The sequence below is a fragment of the Moschus berezovskii genome, chromosome X, assembly GCF_049115385.1.
Source record: "Moschus berezovskii isolate FMDL1 chromosome X, NW_MosBer_1.0, whole genome shotgun sequence".
NCBI classification, from domain to species: domain Eukaryota; kingdom Metazoa; phylum Chordata; class Mammalia; order Artiodactyla; family Moschidae; genus Moschus; species Moschus berezovskii.
In genome coordinates, this window is record NC_142488.1 from 51427781 (window position 1) to 51443212 (window position 15432).

Genomic DNA, 15432 nt, shown 5'->3' on the forward strand with positions numbered 1-15432 from the left:
TTTAATGCTGTCATCCCTTTTGGCACCCGAGTAGCAGAGACACGTAAATGGTAATGAGTGAATGAATCTGCACAAAGTCACCTAGCTGGCAAGAGCTGAGTCAGATTGGTGCCCAGGCCAGAGAGGAATACCCAGGTGTGGTATCTGACCCCCAATCTGGAATACACTGCAGTGTCTGGTGTACTCTGCATCAAAAGTCAGATCAACACATCCATCCGCATGAAACATTACAATGGATTTGTGTATGGATTGAACACACTGTCTCCTAAGTGGGTGAAATACCATGGGGTATCATGTCAACATGCACTCATCACAGAGAACAGTTCCTGGTCCATACCGAGGTCTAAACAGTGTTTCCTCTGACCAACATGAGTGGAGCACCGTCATCATTATGGAAAGTAGCATAACCATAGTGATAAACAGATAGAACAACAGATACAATATCATGAAGACATTACCTCCGCCATCTCGTAATTTTCTTAAATGCAGAGAACAAAACCTGGAAGACAATAGACCACATACTAAGTTTTTTTCTCTTAAGTGTGACATTCTGGATAATTTCCAAATAATGTTTTATTAGTATTTTAATTTGTTGTATCTTCAATGTTACATAGGCAGTTTTTCTATTATAATTGAAAAATGGACTTTCTGAAGACGCGTTCGCCTCAGGTATCTTGAGGTTTCAGCATAAAAAAGTTGTGTTGGTATCCCTGCCAGGTGAAAACCCAATCGGGACACTGAAGTCAGAAGTAATATCGTTGGTACAGTAGATGGAGGGCTGTGGGGAGTAGAGAGTTCCTGATGAAAGGCTAGCTAAGCCTGCAAGCATTGTGAAAAAGGTCACTGATGCTATAGGCCCAAACCAAACAACAGCTCACAGGTCCCAAGGAAGACACTGCTGTTCTATCCACAAAAATGTCTGTGGTAGGACTTTCAGACCTTTGCTCTTTTGGCTCCCATGATGCAGTGGTGCAGATTGTGGTGCTTATAACACAGTCCTGCTTTGACCCAGCCTGTGGATCAGAGTCACATCCTACCCTGCAGCACAGCCCCCTTTGTGGGCGATCTGGAGCCCTTTTTCTGATGTCTGGGAGTCGACAGATTCCAAAGAGAGAGGAGAAAGAAGATACATAGCGCCGGGGTTACATGCACCCACGCTGTGCATGTTGTGCCAGAGATGTGCTAGAGATGCAGGTGCAGCTTGTTACAGGAACCAGTTAGGGATGAGCCGATTTGGATTCGGTGACTCAAAGAAGCAATGTGGAAGTGAATGTAAAGGGAGAAAACACATTGAGAGGGGTAAACACCTACAACTCCCAATTCTGTACCAGGGTACGATGCTCCATTACTGTTGTGAGAAGGCTCCATGGTCTAAGCTCTGGGAGGGAGTGATGAGCGTTCTAAGGACTTGCCATCAACCCTAAGCAGGGGGCGCTGAGAGTGTGAAGACATTAAGTCTCAGTCCTTACCACTGACAGACACGGAAAGCTTTTGAGCCGTGCTGAGATTGGGGCTGTGGCAACTTCGGTCAGTTCAGTTGCTCAGTCGTGTCCGACACTTTGCGACCCCATAAATCGCAGCACGCCAGGCCTCCTTGTCCATCACCAACTCCCGGAATTTACTCAAACTCATGTCCATCGAGTTGGTGATGCAATCCAGCCATCTCATCCTCTGTCATCCCCATCTCCTCCTGCCCCCAATCCCTCCCAGCATCAGGGTCTTTTCCAGTGAGTCAACTGTTCGCATGAGGTGGCCAAACTATTGGAGTTTCAGCTTCAGCATCAGTCCTTCCAATGAACACCCAGGACTGATCTCCTTTAGGGTGGACTGGTTGGATCTCCTTGCAGTCCAAGGGACTCGCAAGAGTCTTCTCCAGCACCACAGTTCAAAAGCATCAATTCTTCAGCGCTCAGCTTTCTTCACAGTCCAACTATCACATCCATACATGACCACTGGAAAACCATAGCCTTGACTAAGATGGACCTTTGTTGGCAAAGTAATGTCTCTGCTTTTTAATATGCTATCTGGGTTGGTCATACCTTTCCTTCCAAGGAGTAAGCGTCTTTTAATTTCATGGCTGCAATCACCATCTGCAGTGATTTTGGAGCCCAGAAAAATAAAGTCTGACACTGTTTCCACTGATTCCCCATCTATTTCCCATGAAGTGGTGGGACCTGATGCCATGATCTTAGTTTTCTTCGGGAAGCTCAAAGGTAGGGTGGTGGTGGTTGTTCAGTTGCTCAGTCGTGTCTCACTATTAACGAGCCCATGGACTGCAGCCAGGCTCCTCTGTCCTACACTATCTCCCTGTGTGTGATCAAATTAATGTCCATTGTGTTGGTGATGCTATGTAACCATCTCACTCTCTGTCTCCCCCTTCTCCTCCTGCCTTCGATCTTTTCCAGCATTAGGGTGTTTTCCAATGAGTCAGCTATTCTCATCAGGTGGCCAAAGTATTGCAGCTTCAGCAACAGTCCTTCCAGTGAGTATTTAGAGCATTCAGTATTCATGTCCTTTAGGATTTCCCGGGTTGTTCTCCTTACTGTCCGAGGGATTCTTAAGGGTCATCCCTCTAGCACCACAATTCGAAAGAATCACTCAGCATCACTTAATGATCCAACTCACATATCTGTACACGACTATTGGAAAAACCATAGTTTTGACTCTGCAGACCTTTGTCACCAAAGTGATGTCTCTGCTTTTTAATATGCTGTCTAGTTTCATCATGGGTTTCCCCAGGGGCTCAGTGGTAGAGAATCTGTCTGCTATGCAGGGGAATTAGGACACCTGGGTTCAATCCCTGGGTCGGGAAGGTTTCCTGGAGGCCGCCATGGCAACCCAGTCCAGTAGTCTCACCTGGAGAATCCCCTGGACAGAGGAGCCTTGTGGGCCTTGGTCCATGGGGTCATAAAGAGTACACTGAGAGACATCACCTCCCAAACAGAATCTCTGGCCAATGGGCTGTCTCTCTAGCTTTACTCATCTCAAGTAAAATCTGTTCCCTGGCCTCAGAAGCCACGTGAGATAATGAAGGAAACTTGACACAGTGGTGCTTTAAGCAGCGATTTGGTGTGAGATCTTTATTCGTTTGCGCCAAGTGACTGCAGGGAATGAAATGGGGTAGGGTGATGAAGGAAATGAGATGATGAATTTATTGCCCAGGCAACCTCCCTTTCCCCAGGTAGCAGACTTCAGTAGGGCTGGCTGGTGTCAATTCCTTGTGTATAGGCTCACTTGTAACAACATCCTGTGTGTGGTATGAGCAACTTGGTGGGCAAATCAGACAGCCTGGCCAAATATTCATTTCTCAGATTGGATGGAGGGAGAAGAGAGAAAAGAATGATGAACCATGGGTTCGTTGTGAGTCAGTTTCTAAAATTTCAGTATTTCTTCAGAAGATGTGTGTGTGTGAATTCTTTTATCTGAGAATTGGCTTTCTAGGTGAGGAAATATCATCATGAGAGACTCCTTGTGACATGTGAAAAGGGGTTGGGAGTGTTTTGGGTTAAGGTTATTTTCCAAGTGTTTCACACCAAGTGTTTGTTTAAGGGGATAGCAGTGGCCTTAAAGAACTAAATTAAGTGGTTGAAATACTGGTTGCAGTTACTGAAATGTGAAGAGATTCTGGGATGTGTGTTTATTCTAGCCAGTGGTCACAGGCAAACACATAAACTCATAGGATTTGAACCGTGTCTTCCTAATATCTTTTGCTTTCTGCCCTTGAATGTGGTGGAGGCCTTAGTTCTGGTGACTAAAATTCCTAAGTAACAGTTCTCTGAAAAAAGTAGCTCTCTAGAAAGGAGCAGTGCCTGGGAAGCTGATCTAAAGTTTTAATATAGCCTGTGATGTGATTTTTGTTAGCTTCACCCAAGATATGATTATTCAAAGAATATAGAGATGCACCTACTTCGGTATCTACCATTCGATTTTTCAAATGAATATACAGTGAGATTGGCCCGGTTGTCTTTCTTATTATTTGTTTATTTATTGTTGGCTGCATTGAGTCTTTGTTGCTGCACGAAGGCTTTCTCTAGTTGTGGAGAAGGACTACTCTCTAGTGGCGGTGCATGCGCTTCTGATTTCAGAGACTTCTCTTGTTGCGGAGCATGGACTCTAGGCTCGAGGGCTTCAGTCGTCGGATCAGGTGGGTTCAGTACTTGTGACACACAGTCTTAGTTGCCCTGCAGCACGTGGAATCTTCCTGGACTAGGGACCGAATGCCTGCCCTGTTGCATTGGCAAGTGGGTTCTGTTTTATTTTTTTAATCATTAATTTATTTTAATTGGAGAATAATTACTATACAATATTGTGATGGTTTTTCCCATATATCAACATGAATCGGCTGCATGTTTACGTGTGTCCTCCCCTCCTGAACCCCCATCCCACCTCCCTTCCCACCCTATCCCTCTGGGTTGTCCCAGAGCACTGGCTTTGGGTGCCCTGCTTCATGCATTGAACTTGCACTGGTCATCTGTTTTACATATAATGTATATGTTTCACTGCTATTCTCGTAAATCTCACCGTCACCTTCTTTCACCGAGTTGAAAAGTATGTTCTGTACGTCTCTGTTTCCTTTCCTTCCTTGCATATAGAATCATTGCTACCATCTTTCTAAATTCCATATATATGCATTAATATTAGTATTTGTGTTTCTCCTTCTGATGCACTTCTCTCTGTATAACAGGCTCCAGGTTCATCCACCTCATTAGCATGGATTCAAATGCCTTCCTTTTTATAGCTGAGTAATGGTCCACAACAGACTGGTTCCAAATAGGAATAGGAGTACGTCAAGGTTGTATATTGTCACCCTGCTTATTTAACTTCTATGCAGAGTACATCATGAGGAACGCTGGGCTGGAAGAAGCACAAGCTGGAATCAAGATTGCCGGGAGAAATATCAATAACCTCAGATATGCAGATGACACCACCCTTATGGCAGAAAGGGAAGAGGAACTAAAAAGCCTCTTGATGAAAGTGAAGGAGTGCCTGTTGAATTGTCTGAGCCTTTGCTTGTCTTTTGATTCCTCTGTTGAATCTGAAAGAAGAGCCTTGCTTGGTAGAGTATTTTTGGTTGTGGGTTTTTCGCTTTCACCACTTTAAATATATCATGCCACTCCCTTCTGGCCTGCAGAGTTTCTGCTGAGACGTCAGCTGATAATCTTATGGGGATTCCCTCTTGTGTTATTTGCTACTTTTCCCTTGACCCGCTTAATATTTTCTCTTTGTTGCTAATTTTTCAGTTTGCTTAATATGTGTCTCAGCTTTTTCCTCAGCACTTCGAGCCAGCCAACCGGCGCAAGCGCAGAAGAAAAATCCGTTACTGATTACCACAAAAGGCTTTAAGCCTTTTTTTCAACCCAGACGGGCGGGGGAGAAACGGGCAAGCGGCTCCGCGGAGCCACACTGCCCCCTGCAGACCACAGAAACCTAAATACCGGCAAGGCCAGAAGAAAATCGATCCTTCCTGCCCCGTTTTCGGGCAGAGGACTGGACGAGATAGATGAGAAACTTACGGGGGATGCCCCTGAGGACCAGAGAGAAAAAGGGAACCTCCCGAAGGGGCCCGGGCAAATCACCCCTGGACCGCGCGAGTTCCGCCCAACCTGCCCACAGAACCACAGCTAGCCGGGCAAGAAGTAAGGGCGACCAGGAAGATCTGGAGTTGCTGAGAGCTGGTTCTGGGCCTTCCCCAGGAGCCGTGAGGTCAGTGCCAGTTTCCCAGCCTGCGTCCGCTGGGAGATATCTCCCCGAAACTGTTTGGAACTCTCCACTGAGGGACCTGATCCGTGATGTCCGGGTCCTGTCCAAACTGGCCCCAACAAGATGGTTATTTTGAGGCGCTATCCTGCCCTCTTCTCTGTCAGTCGACTCTGGATTAAAGTCCCCTCCTGACTCACCTTGCAGTGAGCTGAGCACCTTGTACTCCGTAACAGCTGATTACTTCCAGGTGCTTTGCATTATAAATGTGTTATCATGTCATAACGTTGATAGAGTGAATGAGTCGTTTTCTATGTAGTTTCCCTCCCCGCCCCCTTTCATTGAGTATCTCATTGTAACAAATATGTTATTGTTTTTCAGTCCGTCGGTCGTGTCCGACTCTTTGCGACCCCATGGACTGCATGCAGCACGTCAGGAGGCTTCCCTGTCCTTCACCATCTCCCGAAGCTTGCTCAAACTCAGGTCCCTTGAGTCAGTGATGCCATCCAACCATTCTGTCCTCTGTCATCCCCTTCTCTTCCTGCCGTCAATCTTTCCCAGCACTGCAGGCTGTCTTACCCTCAAGCCCACTGAGCATTTTATTTCACTCTTCCACTGGGGAGCGGAATGTATCCTGCAAACCAGTGTGCAAACGACGATCTTACAGACTTGAGACCTGAACATAGGGACACTCTCTGAGGAACCCTGAGAACCTGGAGAGCTGACTCTTCCTCTGTGTGCCACAGGTCCCAAAGGCATAAAATGAGGGCAGCAATAGCATCTGCTTCTTGGGTGGTGTCCAGCATCAATTACACAGCAGGATCTTAGCTTGGCACTAGTCCCTATCATGTTATTATTGTAGGTGGCTCAGATGGTAAGGAGTCAGCCTGCAGTGCAGAATAGCCAGATTCAACCACTGGGTTGGGAAGATCCTCTGGAGAAGGCAATGGCAACCCACTCCATTATTCTTGCCTGGAGAATCCCATGGGCAGAGGAGCCTGGCAGGCTACAGTCCAAGGGGTCTTAAAGAATCAGACACGTCAAGTCAAAACTCACGGTCATAATAAAGTTTTCTTTAAACATACAAGAATTCCTCAACGATCGGAAGCAAGAAACGGGTCACCACTTCGGCCACTATTATTCAATATGTCAGCTGGTATTATTTTCTTGTAATTTTAAGTGTCAATGGGTCCGGCGAAAGTTCTCACAACGAGCTGTCTGAAGGACTCAGATGCAGTTTGAATCAGCCAACCCGCACAAGCGGAGGGAAGAAAAAAAAAACTGCCGCTTCTTGTGGCAAAGGGCTTCCTGTCATTTTCTTAAAGCGCGAAGGGCTGAGGAAAACCTGCCGGCGACACTGTGGAGCAGCACTGCCACCTGCAGGCCAGAGAAACCAAAACGCCTCAAGCGCGGAAGAAAATTCATCGTTTCGGCTGGGTTTTCCCACAGAGGGCTGGACAGCGTGGATGCGGAAGTTAAGGGGGATGCCCGTAAGGACCAGAGAAAGGAGGGGAATCTCTCGAAGGGGTGCAGCCAAACCACGCTTGAACAGCGAGTCGTCCGCGAAACCAGAGCAACAGGGGCAGGAAGTCCGGGCGTCAGGGCAGATCCGGAGCTTGGTGGGCGGGGCTGCACTCCGATTGGCTGGCTCTGGGCCTGCGCGCAGCGACCCAGTGAGGCCCGCGCCAGTCTCCGGGCCCAGGTAGTCTGGGAGTTTGCTCCGGGACCCTGTTCCGAACTCTCCGCTGAAGAACCTGACCGGTGACGTCCGGGTCCTGTCGCCCACGGCCGAAGCCCCCCACACCGCACGTGCGGGAACGTTACAAGTCCCCTCTCCATTACCCTCCCTCCCGCCCCCGGCCTGTGAACGCGCTCCTCCCGTGGTACACTCGCTGTTCTCTCAGCCCTCACTCTTCTGATCCGTCAGTGCCCACGAGGCTCACCCGGTCACCCCGGAGACTCTCCGTCCTCAGCCATGCTCCCTTTATCCCCACCCGAGCATCCCTCTGCCCACGGTCCCGCCCGGACATCAGGAAAGACCGCGCCCCTCATGGTGTCCTGTTTCCAGCCCTCCTCCCTGTCATACATGACGTCCTCTCCTCCAGCTCCTTCGCTTTAGTGCCATTGCTCTGTTACCACAACCTCCTGGATACCTCCAGCTCACCGACCACGCGTCCTTTCACACCATGCGCCAAGCCCCTCCTCGAGTGCCTGAGCCAGGGTTGGAAGCTGTCCCCCGGAACACACCTCTCCCGCGCAAACACACCTCTACCCCACAAACACACCTCTTGAGCGGCTTGCACCCTCCTGCCTACCCACTCCCTGCCTGTGTCTGAGCACCTGAGCATCGAGGAGCAAACTTTACAAAAGTGATTTATCTTAAATTCATGGCCGGAGTAGGCCTCTGTTCAGTTTCACGGTCACCTAGCTACACTCCTACACTGCTGCTGCTGCTAAGTCGCTTCAGTCGTGTCCAACTCTGTGCGACCCCACCAGGCTCCGCCATCCCTGGGATTCTCCAGACAAGAACACTGGAGTGGGTTGCCATTTCCTTCTCCAATGCGTGAAAGTGAAAGTGAAGTCGCTCAGTTGTGTCCGATTAGTTGCGACCCCATGCTCCTCTGTCCATGGGATTTTCTAAGCAAGAGTAGTGGAGTGGCTTGCCATTGCCTTTTCCGACACTCCTACACTACACACTAGTAACCTTCCTCCATGTTAATGACCACCACCCCCACCCGCCAATAATTCGTGGAGAATACGGAAGCAATCCCGTGGGATTTCTCAAAATTCCCAGTCCCTATCTGCATGTTTCTGCCCTGGCACTCTGCTGCCCCTCTCCACACCTGCTCCTGACTGCTCCCAGCCCCTCACCTCTGCCCGGGATCCCATGCCTTGCACCTTCTTAGGGACTTGGCACCCGCAGTTATCACTCCTCTCTCCTGAACCAGCACCTGCTCCCTCTACATTGGAGCGTTCCACAGCAAAGGGGAAAATCCACCGTCTTCCACCACCATATTCTGCAGCTACTGGCACATTACCGGTTGCCTTTCAAAAGCAAAACTGCTTCAGATTCTGCTGACATATTCTCTCCTCAGCCCCCTTCCATGGAGCTTTTGTCCCAGTCACTCCACTGTAACTGGTCTCGTCATGGCCATCATTAATATCCATACATCCTGATCCCACAGACACTCTTCAGTGCTCATCTTAGCCAACATCTCAGGCACCTTTGGCATATTTGACTCTTGTGTTCTTTATCCCTCTGTTTTTATAGTTCAGGGGCGTGGGGCTCATGTGACAACAGCGTCTCCTAGAGGTACTCGACAAGGTACACATTCTGCACTATGCCCCCTTTGACCTGGATATTGTATGGGAAGTCTTGGGTCAAATGAAAGACAAGCCAAAGAAAAGAGCGACCCAGTCACAGCGCCGGGATGGCCCACATAGGCAGTGACAAGCAGAGGTGAGAGAGCTCAGACAAGGGAGGTGTGATAAGAAATGATGAGGAACACCAGGGAAAGGAGGATTCCACCCATTCACACTTGGGACTCACAGGGGGTACACTGTACAATGACCCAACGGAGTCTTTGGGGAGAAGGGTGGCTGCAGATTAGGAATTTCATTTTCTAGAGCAGATATCCAAGGGAGGGCTCTGCATCACCTGAGGGAGAAATGTGGAAAGGGAGTGAATCTAGACGAAGCCTAAGCAAGCAATGGGCTAAGGGACCTTGAGGCTGAGGCTGAGGAGCGGACCTCTCTGCCCGGGGGTAGGCTGGACGATCAGATCCAGATTCAGAGGGGTCTGCAGATGCCAGCAGGGTGGCTGAGGCTCAGTCAGTCAGGGAGGACCAGGCCCACAGCAAGAGGAGGGAGACAAAAATGCAAGTTTCACCACCTCCACCCACGGGCCGTGCAGGTCAGCATCAGAGGTGGAGCCAGGAGAGGAGAGCACACCCTGCGAGCAAACAGCCCGCTACTTCAAATACCATGCGTCTTTGGTTCCTTTCAAGCCATGCTTCTTGAAAGTATACATTCCAGGAGCATCCTTATCTGGTTGCCTCTCGATTCCTCCTCCATGTGCCCATCCACAGAACATCCCCTTGCTAACATCTCCCAAGAGCTCCGTGGGCCAAACCATAGAACCCAGTGCTGTATTGGCCACAGACACATTCCGTTTTCAAAACCACTTTTCCTTGGTCAGAGTCTGACAGCAGCCCACCCTGGCTTTCCCCGTCCCTCTCAGTCCATCACTTCTAAGTCTCCATGTCTGTCCATTTACTTTGATCCCCTCCTAAACCTTGGGCTTTGTCTTCTTCTGGTTTCCAACCTCTGCCCTGTGCTCTTCCACTCCATACAAGATCCTTGGGTGACCACGTCACCCTCCAGAGTTTTTACCCATCTGACTTGTTCTCGTCAGTATCTCCCTGTATGCTGATGGCTTTTCCTATCACTAAATCTACCTTGGACATCTCAACTGGGCCCCAGATTCCCCACAGGCCGAGATGTACGGGGCATCTGCACTCAGATGTCCCATAAGCCCTGCAGGCCTGCTAGTAGCCCCAGGCCAACGTTCCCTGTCTCATGGATGGGCACTGCCATCAACCCAGTTCCTTAAACTACAATCCCGGGCATGCTGCTGGGTGTGATCTTCACTGTGCCATGACTCCCCTGGAGCTGCTCTGGAAAAGGCTGACCCGAGATCTTGCTGTTGCCACAGGTGGGGATCCGTTCCTCTCAGAGGCCCTGTTCCTGCAGACACGCTCTGAAGGTGTCCTGAGCAAGGGCCATCACCCTCTTTTGGATCCCCGAGAGAATCCGGGTGCAGTAATGTACCTGAGAGGTTGAAACACCTGTCTTTAACAAGACAATGAGTCAGGATGCAGCAGTGCAACCGCATCATTGGGGAATGTGCCAAAGAATATCTGGAAAAGATCCCTAAAGAACGTATAGGTAGGTGGGTCTTCATGGGTGTGCACCAAACAAGGGATTGCTTAACTGTATTTTTCCCAATAAGCATCCTGTTTCGATTTGGTCTTCATCTGAGCACGGGAGTTAATTTGATAACACAGGAAACAGTTTAAAACGGCAACTGAGCACAGGCAGCAGATACGCTGACAGCCGATCCTTCTACATCAACATCAACAGCTACCATTCTCAGCCATCTTTAATCGTTGAAGCACTATATTGATCTCTCCAAAGAAGTTATCTCCACAGTGTTTTAGAAATGTATTCAACTAACTAGGCAAAAGGGATCCTGACAAGAACTAAAACGTACTGACTTTCACTCACAACAGCAGGGTTTTAACTGTAAAACTTTGGATTCAGGAACACCCAGCAGAACAAGCACAAGGTCAGTTTTCAAACTAGTGTTAATTTGGGCAAGTTGTCCCTTTCCTCAGCCTAAGATATCTGTCAAGCATAGCTGGTCATGATGAAAACCTGCTTTCTCTGTAGAGAGGAGTCGCAAATTTTCGATCTTCTATTTCCTCCTGTAAGAATGGTTTCTGTTTTCACAGCTGCAAGCTTGGCTTTCATAAGAGAATACTTTCAGAGCTCAGGCCAGGGCCACATTAGTTAGTTAGTTAGTTAGTTCAGTCGCTCAGTATGTATAGGACTCTGCGATCCCATGAATCACAGCACGCCAGGCCTCCCTGTCCATCACCAACTCCCGGAGTTCACTCAAACTCATGTCCATTGAGTCGGTGATGCCATCCAGCCATCTCATTCTCTGTCATCCCCTTCTCCTCCCACCCTCAATCCCCCCTAGCATCAGACTCTTTTCCAGTGAGTCAATTCGTCGCATAAGGTGGCCAAAGTATTGGAGTTTCAGCTTTAGCATCAGTCCTTCCAATGAACACCCAGGACTGATTTCCTCCAGAATGGACTGGTTGGATCTCCTTGCGGTCCAAGGGACTCTCAAGAGTCTTCTCTAGCACCACAGTTCAAAAGCATCAATTCTTCAGCGATCAGCCTTCTTCACAGTCCAACTCTCACATCCATACATAACCACGGGAAAACCATAGCCTTGACTAGACGGACCTTGGTTGGCAAAGTAATGTCTCTGCTTTTTAATATGCTATCTAGGTTGGTCATAACTTTCCTTCCAAGGAGTAAGCGTCTTTTAATTTCCTGGCTGCAATCAGCATCTGCAGTGACTTTGGAGCCCCAAACAATAAAGTCTGACACTGTTTCCCCATCTATTTCCCATGAAGTGATGGGACTAGATACCATTACAGACCTACTACTTCAGACTCTCTGGGGCTGTCCTGCCAGCACTGGCTCTCCTAAAGCCTCTCCCAGGGAGATCTGATGCATAGTGCAGGTTGAGAAACACAATGGCATGAGGCTTCACCCGTCCTGGTTTTAAATAGAATCCTGAACTGAAGAGCCATGTTTGCTACTAAAGACGTTAAATTTTTTAAATTATGTGTCTTCCCTTTTGAGAGGTTTTTTGACATATTTATTCACAGTCACATTTAGAACAATTTCAATGACTCAGTGGTGTGTTAGGCCCCCAAGTCCCCTTCCTTACCAGACACTCAGGCAGATGGAGGGGAGGGAATGCACCTCAGTCCTAGCGGCAGAAGGAGGATGGATGGAGTTCCATTGTCTTGGTTACTGCTCTGCTGCCCATCCCTCTGGGTTGCTGAGCTCAGGCAGGGGGCCTCACACTAGGCTACAGAATTCCTGTGACCAGAGGTTGGAGCTAAGGGCTGAGATCCATTACCAGGGAAACGGAAGCTAGGTCCACGTGATTTGACAAGACAGGGAAAACAACTAAGTAGAATTTCAGATGCAGGGTGGGTTCCGGGAGCCTGTCCAGAGCCATTGACTTGTGGTCACACAATGGGTGCCTGTGCGTAAACACAGAGACACACTCGACGTGTGCTCACTGGGGATTGTGTCCTGACGTGCACAGCGACTGTTTCTGGAGGGAGCATCTAGGACATGTGGAGGAGGCCGGACCCAGAACGTGTAAGGAGCAGGGGCACTAATCCTTGGTACAACAGCAATGGCATATCATTTCCCACATGTCTCAGTTGGACATCTGCATTACCTTTCTAAACTGCTTTACTAAAGTATAATTACATACCATAAATCACACCCATTCAATGCATCCAGTGCAGTGACTTTCAGTAACTTCACACAGTGGTGCAACCACCACCACAGTGCAGCTGTGGAACACTGCCAGCACTGCAGAAAGGTTCCGTGTACCCATCAGCAGCTGTCCCCCAACAGGACCTGCAGGCCCAGGCATTTCCTCTCATCTAATATCTGTCTCTGTAGATTTGCCCTTTCTCGGCCTTTCATATCAACGGACTCCTGCACGAAGTGGCCTTTTGTGTCTGGGTGCTTTCACTTAGCATAATGCTTTGGAAGCTCACCCATGTGGCAGCAGAAAGCAAAAGTTCACCACTTTTCATCCATCTATGCTATTCCACTGTATGGCTACAGAATACTTTGTTTACCACTCTCCCGCTGACAGACTTTTAGGCTGCTCCACTATTTGGAGATTACAAACAGTGCTGCTGTGAAAGACATCTATGGACAAGTGTTTGTGTGGACGTAGGTTTCATTTTTCATTTCTCCATGATTTCATTTCTTCTTTTGCACGGTGCACAGGCTAGACCCTTCAGTCAGTGTGGAATAGAGGTGGTTGAAGCAGACCTCCTTTCCTTGGTCTGGATCTCAAGAGGCAAACATTCACTCAGACATTTCTAGATGTGATGTGATGAGAGCTGGATGTTTCTCAGGGATGTCCTTCAGCACCATGACGACAATCCCTTCTATCCTAAGCTGGTTGACCGTGTTTATTGATTTAGTTGTTAGCTTATTTGTCATGAACGGATCTTGAACTGTGTCAAATGCTTTCTCTTTGTCAAGATGACAGGTGGTTTCCGTGCTTCATTATATCAATACGCTGTTTCCCATAACTAAGTTGAGTGTTGGTCCAATACTGCAATCCTGGGAAAAATCTTGCACAGCCCTTTGCAAAATGTTTCTCGATTTGATTTCCTGATACTGTGTTGAGGGTGTATGCATCGCTATTCATGATAGATATGGATCTGTAGCTTTCTGGTGATGTCAAGTCTGGCTTTGGTACTGTGCTTATAGGATGAATTAGGAAATGTTTCCTCTTCCCTCCTGTCTATTCAGGAAGAATCTGTGCAGGATGGGTGCTATTTCTTCTTCAAACATTTGATAGATTTCACTGATGAAACCAGGAGGCCCAGGACTTCCCTTTGTGGGAAGGTATTTAAATGAATGGCTCAATATCATCACTTGCTACAGGTACATTCAGATTTATTATGTGGCCACTGCATTTAAGCCAACTCCCATCCAGTATTCTCTGGCCTGTTGGTTCCTATGGCTCGGTCTCTGGCCTAGAATTTGACGTGCTGGACATCTCTGCACATCACACGATTCTGGCTCCTGCTCTGTAACTGGGGAGAGGATGCTGTCTCAGAAGTGACCCCAGATCATCAACACCCAATAGGTAGATTGGGGATATAGACTTTGAGGTGGGGAGGGGGTGGCACTGCTGCTATCCTCATTTACAGCCACCCATCAATTCTCCGGATACCCTCATGCAGGCTGTGGGTAATTCTGCAGTTGGGATGGGCACAGCAAGGACCCAGAGTACCCTGTCTCCTCCCCCACCATGTCCACTTCATCTACCCTGATCCTTGCCACTCCTCTCATCTCCTAGCAACACAGCCTCACAGGGGATCAGTGATGCCCTCGCCACCACATCTAAGGGTGTCAGATCTCCTCTCTGCTTAATGACTCAGCTCTCAAGGGCAGGGACTGGCCATGCAATCCCGCCTCACCTCCCCGTCTCAACAGCCAACCTGGCATGGCACGGAGGGGATGTAACATAAACAGTGAAAACCTTCATGATTGGCTAAATGAGGGACTGTGGAAGGCGGGGCTGAACTGCATTGGCTGCTGCAGTGAGCCCATCGCATCCCATCCTGGGGAACTTGTGCCAGGTGGGGATGACCATCCCTGCCCCAGTGCATTGTGGCTAGCATCAATGACGTACCTTATCCAGACTTGGTGTGCCAGCAGCTGTGGACGGACATTGAAGTCACCGGGTCTTCTCACTTCACCCCAGCCTTTACGGAGGGTACAGTTGGGGATGCTTGTCAGAAATAAACCTGCGCTCCTATGGTCTATTAGTCTGTGACAAAGGAGCCAAGAACATCCATCAGGGAAAATGCTCTCTCTTCAATAAATGCTTATGGGAAAACTGGACCCCTTTCTTACACAACATTCAAAAATAAACAACAGCAACAGAAGATTAAAGACAAAATTGTTAGACCTTAAACCATAAAGCTCCTAGAAGAAAACGTAGCCAGTACACTCTTTGACATAGGTCTTAGCAATAGTTTTGTTGACATGTCTCCTCAGGCAAGAGCAACGAAAGCAAAAATAAAGAAATGGCAGTTCATCAAACTAAAAAGCTTTTACACAGCAAGGGAAACCATCAACAAAAGGAAAAGGCAACCTGCTGAGTGGGAGAAGATATGAGCAAGTGATGCACATCCGAAAAGAGGTAGATACCCAAAAGAACTAAAGGACTCATGGATTGTATTGGGAAAAACACCCAAAACCCGATTTTAAAATGGGGCAAAGCACTGAATAGACATTTCTGCAAAGAAGAGATACAGATCGCTAATAGACATATGAAAAGATGCTCAACATCTCATCAGGGATTAGAAAATCAAGACCACA

At 48.3% G+C, this 15432-nt stretch overlaps 2 protein-coding genes across 7 annotated transcripts in view; one reads left to right on the forward strand and one right to left on the reverse strand.

Moving 5' to 3' along the window:
* LOC129535017 (X antigen family member 5-like) overlaps positions 1–15432 on the forward strand; it is a 247618-nt gene that overhangs the window by 121241 nt on the left and 110945 nt on the right. The window lies entirely within an intron of this gene.
* Positions 1–15432, reverse strand: part of LOC129540263 (uncharacterized) — a 29354-nt gene that overhangs the window by 995 nt on the left and 12927 nt on the right. For 2 of the 4 annotated variants that reach the window (XR_016036949.1, XR_016036950.1), the window contains exons 2-3: positions 14741–14878; positions 12729–14138 (exon numbers count right to left, since the gene is read on the reverse strand). Coding sequence is in view for 2 of the 4 variants with exons in the window: in XM_088834117.1 (XP_088690243.1) it covers positions 7017–7074; positions 14741–14878 (196 nt within the window). In the remaining 2 variants the exon portion in view is untranslated. Of the gene's footprint in view, positions 1–458; positions 500–6937; positions 7075–12728; positions 14139–14740; positions 14879–15432 lie in introns of those variants that run through there. The other 2 variants (XM_088834116.1, XM_088834117.1) reach the window with 2 other exon arrangements.